The sequence below is a fragment of the Cnephaeus nilssonii genome (assembly GCF_951640355.1).
Source record: "Cnephaeus nilssonii genome assembly, chromosome: 5".
NCBI classification, from domain to species: Eukaryota; Metazoa; Chordata; class Mammalia; order Chiroptera; family Vespertilionidae; genus Cnephaeus; species Cnephaeus nilssonii.
The window spans coordinates 96,477,932-96,495,037 of NC_137076.1; the positions used below are offsets into that span (position 1 = coordinate 96,477,932).

At 38.9% G+C, this 17,106-nt stretch overlaps 1 protein-coding gene across 1 annotated transcript in view; it reads left to right on the forward strand.

The window, feature by feature from the left end:
• Positions 1-17,106, forward strand: part of GABRA1 (gamma-aminobutyric acid type A receptor subunit alpha1) — a gene marked incomplete at both ends in the record, with an annotated part of 46,924 nt that overhangs the window by 20,591 nt on the left and 9,227 nt on the right. Inside the window, 4 exons of the mRNA XM_079772711.1 lie at positions 2,379-2,599; positions 4,648-4,730; positions 8,101-8,244; positions 14,941-15,093. Coding sequence (XP_079628837.1) covers positions 2,379-2,599; positions 4,648-4,730; positions 8,101-8,244; positions 14,941-15,093 — 601 coding nt within the window. The remainder of the gene's footprint in view (positions 1-2,378; positions 2,600-4,647; positions 4,731-8,100; positions 8,245-14,940; positions 15,094-17,106) is intronic.

The following is a 17,106-nucleotide window of genomic DNA, read 5'->3' on the forward strand; positions in this document are numbered from 1 at the left end:
GTAACCATTATAGTATGGCTCTGCCCTCTCCTTCCTCTTGTTATAATTTCCGGAAGAAGAGGTTCTGGCCTAACTTGGCCTAATGAACTGTTACTGGGGGCAAGGTCATGCTCTACAAGGTGCTGCTGGCAGCCACCTGCTGCTACCATGGCAATATTGCAGGGGCAGTTCTCAAGACACAGGAGACAAAATATTTACACTCCAGTAGGCAGGAGCTGATCTTTATCAACTCCTTTTATTTCAATTTTCATTTTCACTTCTAACAGAGGAGAAATAGAAATGAAAACGTATCCAATTAGTTTTGCTGTGTGTGTGTGTGTGTGTGTGTGTGACCAGTACAACATTTGAAAAGAGAATATCTTAAATGAACTTGGGGATTTCATTGTCTGTTATTAGCACAGGTAAGTAAAGCTGGCAGTAAACATGATATCCATGTAAATGTGAGAATTTTTTCAAGACATATTTTTGAAATCACTGACTTTGGTATAGATCTTGTCAAAGATTTGATAACAAATATATTTTCAGTTTATTCTACATTAACATTTATCTTCAAAAATATCCTTGGAGCAAGCAAACAAATGAACCCAGTTTTTAGATTCATGAGGACTTGGACAGTTTACACATCACATCCTTGGAACTTTCATTTACAAGTGGCCATTCCCTCTACTGTTGACCAGGCTAAAGTAGTTCAGTTGGACAGTGAAGAGAGTATATGTGGCTGATTACCGAGTAATGGCAATATCATCATGATCTCATACACTGGCCTGTTGTCCAGAGAAGAGGACATGCACAGCCCAGAGTAAATGCACCCACAGCTCCCCCCTCCCCCCGCCCCCCAGCACTACTACTTTGTGTCACTTCCTGATAGAATGAATCTGCAGGCTCCCTTGCCATTTCTCTCCTCACCAAAGAGACCATTCTATGACCACCCTATTCCTCCAAGAGTTTTTCTTACAGCATCCAAATCAAACCATTTCTCCCTCTGCTGAATTTAACAGATGCTTAAACAAATGTTTCTTGGTGAGTAAATTCCTATCTCAGGCATCTTAGTGCCTTCATCTGATACTGCCAGACACAGAAAAGCCCAGCCATCAAACAAGGTAACTTCCCTTGTCTTCAAAGATAGATTAGCATCATGTTACACTTTTTGTTTCAATCAGAATTTCACACTATGCTTAGTGCATTATAAACTACCCAATATAAAGTGATCAGTAAAGGCCCAGCAGAGCCAACGGTGCGCCAAGAATGAACCTTCAGGCTTTACCCAATCTTGCTTAAAGTCTGAGAAAGAGACAGGTAGTTAAATTCATGCACAAAATGCCTAGACAAGACATTAGTTTGCAAGTTGAAAAGCTGGTATGGATGTGATTTTAAAAAACAACAGAAGCAGCTTTCTGATGCATCAGAGTTAAGTAAACGTAGGATGATGTCTTCAAGTTAACCTTCCGTCTAGTTTGGAGCATGCTAAGATTAATGGAGAATCCAGTAATCTTTATTTCAAACCATTGAGTTCCAAATTTAGTGTCAGTGTAGCAAATCCTGCAAGGAAGATGGATATTACCGTTTTCAATTTTAGGAGCCGGTAAGTCACATTGCTTGTATTCAGATTAGCAGATGTTTGTCTCTGGGTATTGCCATAAGGAAAGCTGTGTTTATTCAAATAGACAGAGTCGCTGGCTGTGAATGATGATGAGATTCACACATTTCTCATGTGTCCTATACACACATACACTCACAAACGCACACTCATACACACACACCCATGTTCTATATTCTTTGTTTCTTTGGAAAAGATCCAAATTATCAGCAAAACAGATTCCTTATTTTCATATTCATCTCCATTGCGTAGAGTTGAAACTGTACATACATTATCTATGATAAAAAATGTTCAATTTAGTAAAAAACGGAGATAGGATTGTTACACTCACATTGGAATCATGAATGATTTGGGATTGAATGTGAGGTCTCCAGACACAATGAAGGGCCCTCCAAAACACTATGCTTTATCTTTATAATTTGAATTGTCTCATTAAAAAGTGTTCTTACATGTAATAACTTCTAACATGACTTCCATTTTTATTTGCAAGATATTCTATCTCTTCAGGTGCTGGTGTAGTGGAGGTGGGTTGGGGACAGGGTGTTATTTTCATTTATCTGAGGAGATAACTAGATCCGAGAAGTATTTCAGAAAATTATTATGCCAACCAGTGATTCACCTGACATTGACATGTACAGGCCACCACAAGTTTACTTCTAGAAACATCACTGAGCTCATATTTTACTTCTAAAGTTGCAAAAATTATGCATTGTCAATGTAAGCTATTTGCATTGCAAATTACAGCACAGTAAACTCTTTGCCATTTTCCATAATTACCTAGGAATATACCATAGATGTATTTTTCCGTCAAAGCTGGAAGGATGAAAGGTTAAAATTTAAAGGACCCATGACAGTTCTCCGGTTAAATAACCTCATGGCAAGCAAGATCTGGACTCCAGATACCTTTTTTCACAATGGAAAGAAGTCAGTGGCACACAACATGACCATGCCCAACAAACTCCTGAGGATCACGGAGGATGGTACCTTGCTGTACACCATGAGGTAAGGAGGACCATGTCCCTTTGTGGATCTTTCTGTCCTTCCTTTTTCCGTGGGTAGGTAATCATCAAGCTGATAGGCAATGGTAGGACATCTGGTTTCATTTTTTCCCTATTATTCAACTTCAATAATTACTCTGCTATGAGAAATAAGCTAGCTAAACTATTACACAAGTATTAAGTGTTATGTAAAATGACTAGATAAAATAAAAGTGTTTACAATACTAGTATATATTAAGTAATTCAATGCATTTCTCCCACATGCTCTAGTGCAATATGAGTAACTTCTTTTCCCTACAATTAACTTCATACATTTCTGCATTCCAATAAGGTCTAGGTCAAATTTCTAAAAGCCACCTCAAGGTGTATATATGGAAATCTTTCTAATTATAAAAAAGGGAAAAACACAAAGGAAGGTTCAACATTTTTAGAAATGATAGGTCCATGTAGAAGTATACATTTTGAAGGGGTATATGAATTCATAATGATATTGTTAGTTAGATTAATAATATAGATATTTTAAATATTGCTTAAATTGAAGACTAGTATATATTTATGCTTTATTGCTTTATAAACATTCCCCACAATTTGAGATTACCAGAGATCCTAGCATCTTTTTTATGGCTGAATGAAGGAAACATGACTCAAATAAAACTTTGAATATTTTTAAGAAAATAGAAATATTTTAAAATATTTATATATGTTTATGACTCATTTTTAAGGGAAATAGTTATTTCATACCCAGTTGACTTGTTAAAATGTTGTTTTTGTAGATCTGGCCAGCCCTTGGTAATTCAGACCATACAATTATTCCTTTGGTATGGAAATACAATGAAGGCAAAATCCTAGACTTGGAGGATTCTGTTTAGCATGGAAATAGAGTGATATTTTGCCTTTGGAGAGAGCTCCCAGAGTTCCTAGCTTCTTACTTTTAATATTCAAGTAATATTAAATATTCAAATAAAATATTTAAGTATAAAAGACAGAAAAATGCTTCAAGAATCACTTTAGATGTTAGACTCAACTAGTATAAGTATAATAGGTCTTAAAAAATGAAAAGATAAAAAAAGAGAGAAAATAGAGGATCAGCTACAGGTGTGTTGAGACCTTTCCAGATTATCCAAGCAGGATCTATTGATATTTGAAATTTGAAATAATCTACCTTGTAGCTGCCAAGATGGCAATGTCTATAATGTCTGGCTTTCCTTTTGCTTATTTCCTAGTATTAATAACTAGCTAATTACAACAGTATCAATATGGATAAATATATTTTCTAAAGATCATGTGAGGAATTGGGCCATAAATTCCCTCACAATTCCACCAAAGGAGAGCAAAATTATTTCAGCAAATTCCTTTCTTAAGTACTCTTTTAAAAGCATGAATGGAATTCACATTCCCAGAAGATATGGACTAAAGGGAAACACAACATCATCCTGGCTTCAGTTAGGCAGTGGTTTTTTAAATAAAACAATAGTTGTGATATAGTGAGATCACATGTTCACTCTACAGAACACTTATGTTAATCTCAATTACACAAAGCCTGAGGACACAGTTCCTGTTTCGCCCATTCCTTTGATTTTTACATTTGATGCTATTTTAGAGGAGGAGGTAGGGAGAACTGCTCATAGGAAAGGAGAAACTCCCTTTTTTTTTCCTTTCTATCTATGAATTCTTCTTAACCAAGGATGAATTGGTAAATTTGCAAGTATTTGCTTACATCCAGTCTCATCCTTGAAGGATTTAATGTTGCTAGGTGGGTTATTGACGATACTTGTTTTGGAAAACATTAGCAATGCTTGCCCAATCATACAGAATCAGTTGTCACCTACTTTCTCAAAACAAACAAAAATGGAAAAAAATCATCATAATTATAAATAATTCTTTTTAGATCATTTGATTACTAATGGCTCAATATAGTGCTACCATTTGTGCCTGTCTTCCTGCTTTGTTAATATATTTGCTATAGGTAATAATATCACATTTGTATGTATCAGGAAGTATCTAACCTATAGGACTCTTCTGTGTGTCCCATATTTTTCCTGAAATGATAAGGTTGACAGTGAGAGCTGAATGCCCAATGCATCTGGAGGACTTCCCTATGGATGCCCATGCCTGCCCACTAAAATTTGGAAGCTGTGAGTAAATTTATTCTCATTTTTAATTTTTTTTTTATGAGAGGGCTAAGTCTTTACATAAGCGAGAGATCTCTAATTAGTTAAGTTTGTTAGATCTATAAAGAGCATAAAGAAAGTTTAAATAGTGAATTGCTGCAATGCATTCTAAAAGTAATAATCTTCTTTTATATTTTTATTAATTTCAGGGAGGAAGGGAGAGGGATAGATAGAAACATCAATAAACAGCTGCCTCCTGCACGCCCCACACTGGGGATCAAGCCCACAACCCGGGCATGTACCCTGACTGGCAATTGCACCTCGACGTCTAGTTCATAGGTCAATGCTCAACCACTGAGCCACACCTATCTACACTAATAAAAGAGAAACATGCAAATTGACCATACCTCCACTACGCCTACCAGCCAATCAGAGCGAGTATGCAAATTAACCCAACAAAGATGGCGGCAGCCTTGGAGCTGGAGTGAGCAGGAGGCTTGGGTTGTCCCTGGAGATGGAGGAAGCCAAGCTTCCCACCCACCCTGGCCGGCCCTGGCCTCTGCTCAAGGCTACAAAGTTTCAATTATAGAAGATAAATAAATCCCAGATATCTGCTTCCAGCTGGCCCTGGCCTCCACTCAAGGAGGTGCAGAAAAAAGAAAAAAAGGATGGGCTGGGAGCTTGGGTTGCCAGGGGGCGTGGCCAGCCTGCAAACAGCCATCAGCCCCTCACCCAGGCTGGCCACACCGTCATGGGGTGAGGGTTCCCACTGGGGGGCTTGACCAGCCTGCAAGCAGCCATCAGCCCCTCACACAGGCTGGCCAGGCACCCCAGCGGGGACCCCCCACCCTGAAGGGGGTGTGGCCAGCTTGAAAACAACCTTCATCCCCTCACCCAGGCTGGCCCTGCCCCCTCTAGCGGGGACCCTCACCCCATGGGGACATGGCTGGCCTGCAAACCACCACAGGCCCCTCAGCCAGGCCACGCCCCAAGGGAACCCCCACCCTGATCCGGGACACCCTGCAGGGCAAACCAGCCGGCCCTCACCGGTGCACCAGGCCTCTATCTATACTAATAAAAGGGTAATATGCTAATTAGACTGGGAGACCTTTCAGGAGACCTTCCGGACATTCTTCTGGACAAAGCCATGATGGCGGGGCTGAGGTAGAGGCTGTTAGAAGCCAAGAGGAGAGGGCAGTTGTGGGTGATCAGGCTGGTGGGGGGCGGGGCCGTTGGGGGTAAGCAGACCAGCAGGGGGGCCAGTTGGGGGTGAGCAGGCTATCAGTGGGGGTCAGTTGGAGGTGATCAGGACAGCAGGGGCTGGCAGTTTAGAGTGAGCAGGCCAGCAGGGGGGAAGTTGGGGGCGAGCACACTGGCACAGGGGGCAGTTGGGGGAGATCAGGCTGGTGGGGTGGGGCATTTGGGGGCGACCAGGCAGGCAGGCAGAATCGTTAGGGTCAATCAGGCAGGCAGGCAGGCAGGTGAGCAGTTAGGAGCCAGCAGTCCTGGATTGCGAGAGGGATGTCCAACTGCCGGTTTAGGCCCAATCCCTGTAAACCGGCAGTAGGACATCCTTCGAGGGGTCCCAGATTGGAGAAGGTGAAGACACCCCCCCCCCCACTAGTAAGTAATAATCCTGACTGCACTTTTTAATGTTATTTGAGAAAGGACTTATTTTCTATCTACTGGACTAGAAAGAATGGATTTAACTATTTAGAGGAAAATTCTATTTCTGTTGAAGTTGTATTCACAGAAAAACAACTGAAGTATGGATACTTGAACCAAATAGATAACATTTCTTTCCAATAAATGGAGATGATTGTGTTTCTTTTCTATCATTACTGACATTTGTTTGACCTTAAGAATAAATCAGCTTGTTTATCATATGGAAATACTGGTAGTTGACAAAGGACAACAATTAGCTGTTTCCTAATAATTAAGCGTACACCTAAAAGATGCAGCCAGGAAAAAATTTACCCTGATCAAAGTCTTCAGGATGTTATAGGTCTGTTTGCATAATGCATAAAACTCATGTATATATTAATGCTTTTGAAGGTCTCTTAGATCAATCCCTTTCATAATAATGTTCTGGGTTTCTGTTACTAAATATGAGGGCACACATTAGAGGAGCCAAGAGAACTGTGGCCCCAGAGCCAGGTTCTCTGGTCTTCCTCTACCCTTCTGCTTTTGACCAGTGTGCGGGCAGAAAGTGTGTGGGAATAATGCATTCCTGGTTTCCTGCAGGGGAGGTACATACAAGGACTGAGTCAACTCCTGGACTTACCTAACCAGCTGTCTGTTCTCTCTAGACAAGCAATCTAAACAATTATTTCAGTGAAGGTATATGATTCATAGAAGAAAAGTGTGGTAGTGTAGGAAGACAGCAAGCAAAGAAAATAGCAAAGGGCCTTCAGGCTCCTAACAGCACTAGTCACGGAGAGACAAATTTCTGTTTTTATGAGTCTCATTCTATAGTGAAACCCAAGGATATACTACTTCACAAGCTGTCTGCTAAATAGAACTTTGGTGATAAATCCCTTTTCCCCATTCTTTTCCCATTTTAACAAATGTTTTATGTCAAGAACTATTATGTTTTCTCCTGATTACCGATTTCATTTTTAACAATGGTATTATGTATTATGTGTTAGTTGTGTGCCAGGCAGTACAGTAAGCATTTGTATATGCATCAGTTCATCTAATCCACAAATTATCCTTATAGGTAGGAATATCAAACCTCATAGTAGCCTGACATAGTTTGGATGCAAGCTACTGCCTTACCCTTATTTCATCTCTCATGCACTTCACTCCCGCCACATTGGTCTTCCTGTCTGTTCGCACACATGCCACACTTTTACCTGCCCTGGAGGAAGAACCTTGTTAGTTTGCCTATCCAGAGGAACTCTTCACCATGACTTAAGATGACTCATTCTCTCATGCCTTTACATAAATGTCACTTCTTCAGAGACCCTCTCTGAGTCCCTAAAACAGGCCCCACTCCCTTCATTGTCTATCCCCTTACCTGTTGTGTATGGCTTTATTGTATTTAACACTACTTGAAAGTATACATTGATTAGCTTATCTGGTGTTGCTCCCACCACTGCAATGCCCATTCCCTAAGATCAGGGAACCTCGCTAATGCCCACTACTATATCCTCAGAAAAGTGCTTTGTCCTTTGCAGATGCTTAGTGACCATTTGTTATGAGAGTGAACAGATAACTGAATGAATCAGGGACATGTGTTTTAGTGTTCCTAAACTAAGGGACATGGGCTCTCTGTCCCTAGCCTGCCCCTGGAACCATGAACTAGAAAATATGAAGCTGATAGAACACACCAACTCATTAGGAGAAGCAAAGTGGCATGACACATGGACTGTTTTCCATTCCTTCCTTTTAGATGCTTATACCAGGGCAGAAGTTGTTTATGAGTGGACCAGAGAGCCAGCACGCTCAGTGGTGGTAGCAGAAGATGGGTCACGCCTCAACCAGTACGATCTTCTTGGACAAACCGTAGACTCTGGAATTGTTCAGTCCAGCACAGGTAAGCGTCACTTGGCAACTCCAGATATGGAGGAGGGAGCATAAAAGATTTTTTTTGTGAGAATGTGGTAATTCGGTAAGTCTTTCAAAATGCCAATAAGAGAAAGAGAAAAAACTGCACTAAACTGGGGTACAGTTGAGTTGAAAACTAGTGTAATCTCTATAGACCTGTCATCTTAGACTTTTCATTTAATGCCCTTTGTCCTGTGTTTATCTGCAAAATAAATAACTGATTCTATGTGATCAGTATAGCACAATATTTAGGTATGTGAACTCTTAAGGAAGAATGTTTGGGTTAAACCCTTACTCCTCTACCTTGCCAGTTGTTTGTGGTCACCTCACAAGGTAGTTGGAAAGAAAAAATTACATCCATTAAAAATACATACCACAGTTCCTGGCACATAAAAAGCTCTCTGTGGGCCCTGGCTGGATAGCTAGGTTGGTTAGAACATTGTCCCATTACATCAAGGCTATGGGTTTGATCCCAAGTCAGGGCACATACAAGAATCAGAAAATGAATGCATAAATAGGTGGAATAATAGACTGATTTTTCTCTCCCTTTAAAAATCAATAAATAATTTTAAAAACTAATAAATGTTAGGTATTAATATCATCTAGTCCCCATCTACTGCCATGATTCAATGAATCCTGGTGAAATTATAGCAGTGATCATTACACATGGGACATCAAAAAACAATTCATTCTACAAATCCATTTGTATCTGTAGCCAAGAATCTTCCTCAGCTATATCCTATAGAAATATAATCACATTACTGATAACTCCATTTTGGAATTAAAAGTAGGTGGCATGCCATCCTTCTTAAAGTTATAACTACCTTACAAATGCAATACTCAGAAATAGATCAAATAATAATAAACAGCTGGATCCAAAATTTTAAACTTGTATCAAGAAATAAGATAAGAGTTTAATTATGCAAGTATCCATTTTGTGACTAACTTAATTGTGATCATAAGGGCATATAATTATAAATAAAATTTGGGTTCTAACAATTAGTAAAATTTACCCCCTCCAATCCCAATATTTTTAACTATGTTCAATTACTGAAAGTGTAGAAAGACTCAACAATTGCTTTTATGGATGTTTTTAAAATTTTAAATTAATTTATTCATTTTGATTTGTAATTTCTAAAGACAATTTAGTAATAAGGAAGAGTGGGATTGCTTTTTTTTCTTCCTCAAACTTTTTTTCTTTGATTTCAGACTTTATATTGGGACCCTGATCATTCTAACATGTTTAAGAAATAGGTCAATATTTCTTACTGAGATTATAGGATAATCCCTGCTTAATAGAATTTGTGTTTTGCTTACTTTAAAGTATCTATGGCTACCCTAAAAGCTCAAATATTTGCGTTTCTTCTTTTGAAAAATGGAGAAAGTTGTTTCTCAGGTTTAAAAACATTAAAAATGCACATAGAATTGACACATTTAAAAAATAATGAATTTAAAAAAAAATGCATGTAGCATAGTGGACAGGACTTAGGCTTTGTAGTGAGAAAGATGTGGACTGGATTTCTGGTCCTGTCCCTTAAAAGAAGCCTTGTGACTTTGTGAAAGCCATATATCCAATTATAAACTTTGATCTCTTCTAAGAATGGGGATTCTATAATTTTGCATTCAAGATGAGATAATATAAAACATTGATTACAATGTTTATATAATGAATGCTCAAAATGATATGTAATACTTGTTGCTATAGTCCTAAAAAATATCACAGAATGTGGAAAACACTGAAGTTTTTTCTCCTCACAAGTTATGTTGGAAAATGTATTAAAATGAGTAGTGTTGACTTTTTAGAAATGGAATGCTATTATAAGCTGAATATTATGGCAGGCACTAGGGAATCGATGATAGACAAGGCAGAAATCTTGCTGCCATGAAGTCTAAGGGAAGACAAACACATAAACTATAACTATCAAAATGAGTGGTAAGTGCCATGGTTAACATTTTTGTGAGGGCAGGGACTACATCTGTTTTTTTTTTGTGTGTGTCCCTAGCATTTATTATAGTAGCTGAAATATAGGAGGTACTAAGTAAATAAAAAGTAATGAATCCAGCCTAGAATAATCAAGGAAGGATTACTGCAGGATTTAACTTTCATTTTGTTAATCTGTATTAGTTGGGAGCCAAATAATCACTCTGCTAGAGGCATTCAGAATAATAGACATAGAACTTATCCTCAAGAAACTCCCCATCTATTATCATTAGGATGGAAGTTGGAGGATGTCAGGGAAATAGTAATGCAAGTGCAGCAGCACACGTGCAATAGAAGTATATACAAGCCACAAACGTTACTCAGCAGAAGGAGTGCCTTTATTCTAGTCACAGCACCAGTGACTGACCTGTCATGGTATCCCTTCTCTATGCCCCAGTTCTCATGTATGTAAATTGATGTCTTAGTCCAATTAACTTGGAGACCACTTTCATCTCTGGCTTCCTAAGGATTCAGCCTAGCTGCATTCTAGTTACTCAGAAAGATGCATAGTCACAAAGAGGGGCAATAGGTGAGAGACAGTGACCCAACTCATCAACCCCAAGCTGTCTGAACCTCATAAATTCAGTCCATTAAAAGTCATCATTCTGTGCTAGAGGGGCAAGTTTATCTGTACAAAATTGGAGCTTTTTCTTATCATTCCCATAATGAATATTGGTGGTATTGGTGGGGAGAATAATGACCAAATTCTCAAACGCAGGGGTTCAGTACAATGCACATATTCAACTCCACAATATGACACTCAAGTGTAGTTACACTTCCTCTGGGTCTACTTTGGCTCATCAAAAATCCACCTTGATGCCCTAGCCGGTTTGGCTCAGTGGATAGAACATCAACCTGCAGACCAAAAGGTCCTGTGTTTGATTCTGGTCAAGGGCACGTACCTTGGTTGCAGGCTCCTCCCGGGCCCAGGCCCTGGTTGGGGCTCATGCAGGAGGCAACCAATCAATGTGTTTCTCTGACATCGATGTTTCTCTCTGTCTTCCCCCTTTCTCTTCTACTCTCCCTTAAAATCAATGGAAAAATATCCTGGGGTGAGGATTAACAACAAAAAATTTCACCTTGATAGACTTCTGTGGGAAGAAACAAAGATCTTTTGTAAAGTCTGCAATCCCATATTTCACATCTCCTAGTGGAGCCCTGAAAACATCAAGATAAATGACATTCGGTGCTATTACCTCCCTGACTCTGCCAGAAGACTAGGAATGATGGCAGGAAAGAGCACACACATTGACAATGATTAAATAAAGAACATCTTTTTCCACCTTAAAATCTCTGTGGGGAGAGAATCAATTCAGATAATCTTTTAGAAGGTTAGAAGGTGTGGTTCCACTTGCCTGCAATCCACACTCACATGGAACAAACTCACACACACACTACCAGTGACCTCTTGCAGGTCAAAATACCCAATTCTATAACACAGGAGCTAAATATATGAGGCTCAGTCCAATACTTGGGTTTTTTAGAGGTGCAATCCCTTCCTTGGAATCTGCCATCATATTTTAGGGAAGAAAATGAATCAGAGACATAGTTTTAAATGTACTTACTCAACTGGCAGAGCAAAACCTTTAAAGGCACATAATTAGCTTTCAAATCCAGTACAATTATCTGTTATTCATTCATTTATTCTCTTATTCCTTTACTTATTTCCTCATGTACTGTGCTTAGGCCTGGAGAAGGACATACAGTTCCTATTCTCAAAAAGCTCATAGTTGAATGATGGAGACATTATTATTATCCCCATATTTACATATGGGACATAATTGAGGCCCAGAGAGGCTTAACTATTTTTCCACAGCTAATGGCAGGGGATCTGAAGCTGGGTAGTCAAGTTGCAAATTATGTACTGCCAACCACATACTCTGACACACCGGTAACAGGCAAGACAGGCATGTGTGGAAATGTAACAATGTGATGAAGCACAGTTTAAGAGTGTGGAATCTGAAGTTATACTATCAGGGTTTAAAGGCTGTTTTTACCTTATTAACTGTGTGACCTTTGGCAAGACCTTTCTCTGTTTATCCTTTGCACTATTTGGAGATAGTAAGAGATTGTACATCATGAGTTACTTTGAGACTAAAATGAAAAAAAAAAGCATACAGACTGATTAGTAGAGTATCTGACATGTAAAAATTTATATAATAAATATTAACTATTACTATTAATGATAGAGTTAGTACAAGAGAGCTACTTGATGACATAAAGAAGAGTGTTTTTTTTTTTTTGCTTTATGTATTGGAAAGGCAGTTTGGAATAGATGCCAGGCATTGCCCTTGTCCCATTCTACTATACCACAGTATGCTTCCTAAGTAATTATTTAAGGAGAATCCATGTAAAAATTATAAAAGTGATTAAAGAACATGACAATATGACATACAGAGAAGTAAAATAATTAAATTGCCATTAGTCATAAGAATAACTTCATGGCCAGTAGAGAATAAGAATGAAATAATATGTAATCCCTTTTTAAAAACACACAATGACTACAAAGTCTTCGTATTTATCCTAAGTCTGTGGTCGGCAAACTGCGGCTCGTGAGCCACATGCGGCTCTTTGGCCCCTTGAGTGTGCTCTTCCACAAAATACCACGTGTGGGCGCACACGTACAGTGCGATTGAAACTTCGTGGCCCATGCGCAGAAGTCGGTTTTCGGCTCTCAAAAGAAATTTCAATCGTTGTACTGTTGATATTTGGCTCTGCTGACTAATGAGTTTACCGACCACTGCCCTAAATCAACACACAGATTTGATCAAAGGAAATGTACATTAATTTTGCTGAACAGAAATGTCTTTTCTTCATGAATGAGTTATAACAGATGACCAAGAGAAACTGTGGGGTCCTCTTTCCAGTTTCCTGTGGAGGAGGTGATTTAAGGATGCATTGAGTTAGGATTACACAGTCAAAATAAATGAGGAACTGAATTGTCTTCCCTGACCAGGGAGCAACAATGGTGATTAACCTTCATCAAAGGAACCTGAGGGCTCCCACTCACACAGCCTAGTGCAGTGGTCGGCAAACCATGGCTTTTTGGCCCCTTGAGTGTGGCTCTTCCACAAAATACCACGTGCAAGCGCGCACGTACAGTGCGATTGAAACTTCGTGGCCCATGCGCAGAAGTCGGTTTTGGGCCTGGGTGAGTCTATTTTGAAGAAGTGGCATTAGAACACTCAAGGGGCCAAAGAGCCGCATGTGGCTCGTGAGCCATGGTTTGCCGACCACTGGCCTAGTGCATGGTAGTCAGAGAAATAATTATAACCATAAAATGTGAAAACTAGGGGGTGGGATAGGGAGACTTCTATAGTTATCTGGTCAACCTACTCATATTTCAGATAACAAGACGGATCCAAAGAGGCTAAGTGGCCTAAAACTATAATCACTGTTTCGTTTCTATTTCAGTATACTCTGAAGCAGAATTTAAAATACCAACCACTCTGCCAATGATATTTTTATTATCTCGTTCCTCTTAAAAAGGTAGTATTTACAGAAAATACTAACTTTTGAATACTTGGAAGAAAAAAATAATAGCTGTACATGGAATCAATGCTGACTACAATTTTGTTGAAAAAGTGAATGGTTTATCTCTTGAGCTGGAGAGAATACATTTCTAATCTTTCTATCTTTACACTGCAAATCTGCAAGTGACTCCCACTGTTGAAAAAGTACTCTCACTTCTATCATTTAATTTTATCCTCACAGCATCTCAGGAATAATGAAGTAAACACTATCATTTTAATTGAACAAATGAGAAAAAGTCAAAGAGGTTAAGCAAGGTATTTACCCTTCAAGTAACTAACATTTGAAAAAGCAAAGAATGGAGGCCAGGTCTACATAAACACTCAATTCTGCTTTACAAAATTAAATCCCTGCTTCTATTTTTCTACTCCCCTTAATTTTGTATTGTAATGTAACAGAAATATTGTCACATCTAACTTACAAGATTCCCTCAGTGTTACATGATGTACAAGAATATTTGAATTACAATTCTTCTAGACTGTTGAGTTAGAGGAAAATAATTTGACATGCTTAGTGCATAAACACTTGATATCTAGACATATTCTTTTAATCCAATTTAGGAGACCATTTTTGTTGTTGTGTTTTTCCTTCCCTTTTTAATTATTACAACATGATTTTGATTTGGCTGCCTTTTTCTTTCCTTTTTAAAATATTTTATGCCAAAACTTAGATTTTGTTTAATTTAGGAAGATGATTTTAAAAGATCTGAAATTCTCCTATTCTAATTTTTTAGTAAGGAAGTGGTTTATAAAACAAGTAAAATGTCAAATAATTGCTCTTTAGAACACCAAAATCATATTCTTTGAAGAATTTTCCCAAAATGGTACACTGTGAACAACAAAAGATGATAATGAAATATATGTAGAGACACATATCGTCTTTCTGATATTATATGAAAAATATGTCTTAGATGTATGTACCAGGATAAGGATATAAGACTATCGGCGACATCCTTGGCACATCAATCTCATCCTCAGAGCCATTTTGTCATGTTATTAAAGTGTCTTCTTTTTCTCTTTCCTGGATAAAAGCTTTTCTCTTCAGGAACTAGGTATCACATGGAGAAAGGACGTGTCTAACCTCCAGGTCTTTGTTGCTGATGGAAAACCTCAGAGATTAACTTGTTTTTTCAAGGTCAAATTGCTCAAAGTTACTGTCTGTTTCACCCTCTAGGAGAATATGTTGTTATGACCACTCATTTCCACCTGAAAAGAAAGATTGGCTATTTTGTTATTCAGACATACCTGCCATGTATAATGACTGTCATTCTGTCCCAAGTCTCCTTCTGGCTCAACAGAGAGTCCGTACCAGCAAGGACCGTCTTTGGTAAGTGCCAAGCAAAACATGCATGCGAGGGTTTGGAGGGCAAGTTATTTGGGTGATAGTGCAAATAGAATGAAAAAATAATTGTACGTTAAAATACGAAGTTAGTACAATATAAATTGTTTATTATTTTAAAATTATTGCCCTAAATAGCAAGCTGCTTCAGTGAAAGTAAATCAATGTGATTAATGAACATTTGATCTGATATTTTGGGAGACAAACTGGAATGATGCAGGCATAAAGTGTATCATACTAGATTAAAACACACACACACACACACACACACACACACACACACACACAGAGAAACATTAATATTTAAAGCCTACTTTCATATTACATAATCATATACCTGTGTATTTTTTTAGAATCTAAGAAAATATCAGCAGAACTACTTCCTTACATATATGAAAGCAGGGTTTCCTTACATAGGGCAAGAGCATTAATGACCATATCATATGACAGTACAGGAATAATTCATCCTATATAATAAAAGCGTAATATACAAATTGACTGAACGGCGGAATGACCGGTTGGCAGGGGGAAGGGGGTGGAGGCAGTGCCAGGCCAGCCAAGGCGCATGCCAGCGGGCAGAGGGAGGGGATGGCGATCGGGGGGGTGGCGGTGACCAGTGGCAGTGGAGGGGCAATCCAGGAGCGGGGACTGAAGGCCAGCCACTTGCTGGCTGGCGCCGTCCCCTGACTGGCCTGCCCAGTTTCCTCCTGCAGAAGGAGGCCAGACTGCAGCTTAACCCGCTCCCCCTGGGGAGCAGGCCTAAGCCGTCAATTAGACATCCCCTGAGGGCTCCCGGACTGCGAGAGGGTGCAGGCTGGGCTGAAAGACCTCCACCTCCCCCCCAAGTGCATGAATTTTCATGCATTGGGCCTCTAGTTTACCTATAAGTGTGCATTTCTGAAGAGCTACAAATATGCAATTTTTTTCTATTAAAATGCTTAAAATGCCCTTAGGTGCTTCAAGTTAAGGCAAGGTAATGGAAAATTGCTTAAAGGGTAATAACCTTTTACTAATAGGAAAAGTCATTCCCTAATTTATTATTTAAGAAATCTGTACTTCATAAAAAGTGTTATACTATCTTAATTATACTTTTTAGACTGATGTAAACAAAAGATTCCATTACCATAAACTTACTGATTCATTCCTTCACTCAGTGATTTTTATTTGAAGTCTACTATGAGCTAGACACAGAATACAGCAGTGACCTTAACATAAACCACTCCCCTCATGAAGGTTATAACTTGGAGCTTAATATTTGAATAACAATACAATCATACACATTATTTACTGAGTGTTTTTATTGCAGGCTCTGTTCTACGAAAAAAAACCTACACTATCTTACTTAACACTAAAAAGAAAAGCCTGTGTATTATTATTATCCTTGTGTTAGAAATAAGAAAGCTAAGGAAAAGGAGATTAAGTAACCTGCTCAAGGTCAGAAGCTACGAGGTGAAGTAGTGTGGAGGAAAACCCAAAACCTTAGATCCACAGTCTGTGCCCTTAATGACATGCTGTACCCCCACCAGTGGGCTACCCTGTCCCAATGACAAGACATGGAATGGGGTTCTTGTGGGCAACATCATTGGTTTGTAAATAACAACCATATATTCATTGGTGAAAGGTGCGGTTACCAAGGTTCATTCCAGAAATATCAGCTGGCACAATGCTATATGTAAGACCCTTAACTACAGAATAGAAGCCTTAAGAAGCTTAAAATCTAAATTGGAGATCATTCATATGCAAAGATCCCTATGCCATCCTCCAATAATATGCAACGTATGAGAAAATCAGTTATCTCAGAAAAAAAGCAAGACTCTACTCCAAATGCCCAGAAAAGACTATTTCCTTCTGAATGTTGCAAGGTGCTTCTAGGTTGGAAACCACCAAATCTTTGCTCTGACAATACCCTAAGAACACAACTAAATCAAGATCCAGAAAGAGTCAGCTACCAAGCAAAGGTGATCACTCCAAACATTCCTTATCACCATTTGTCAATATTAA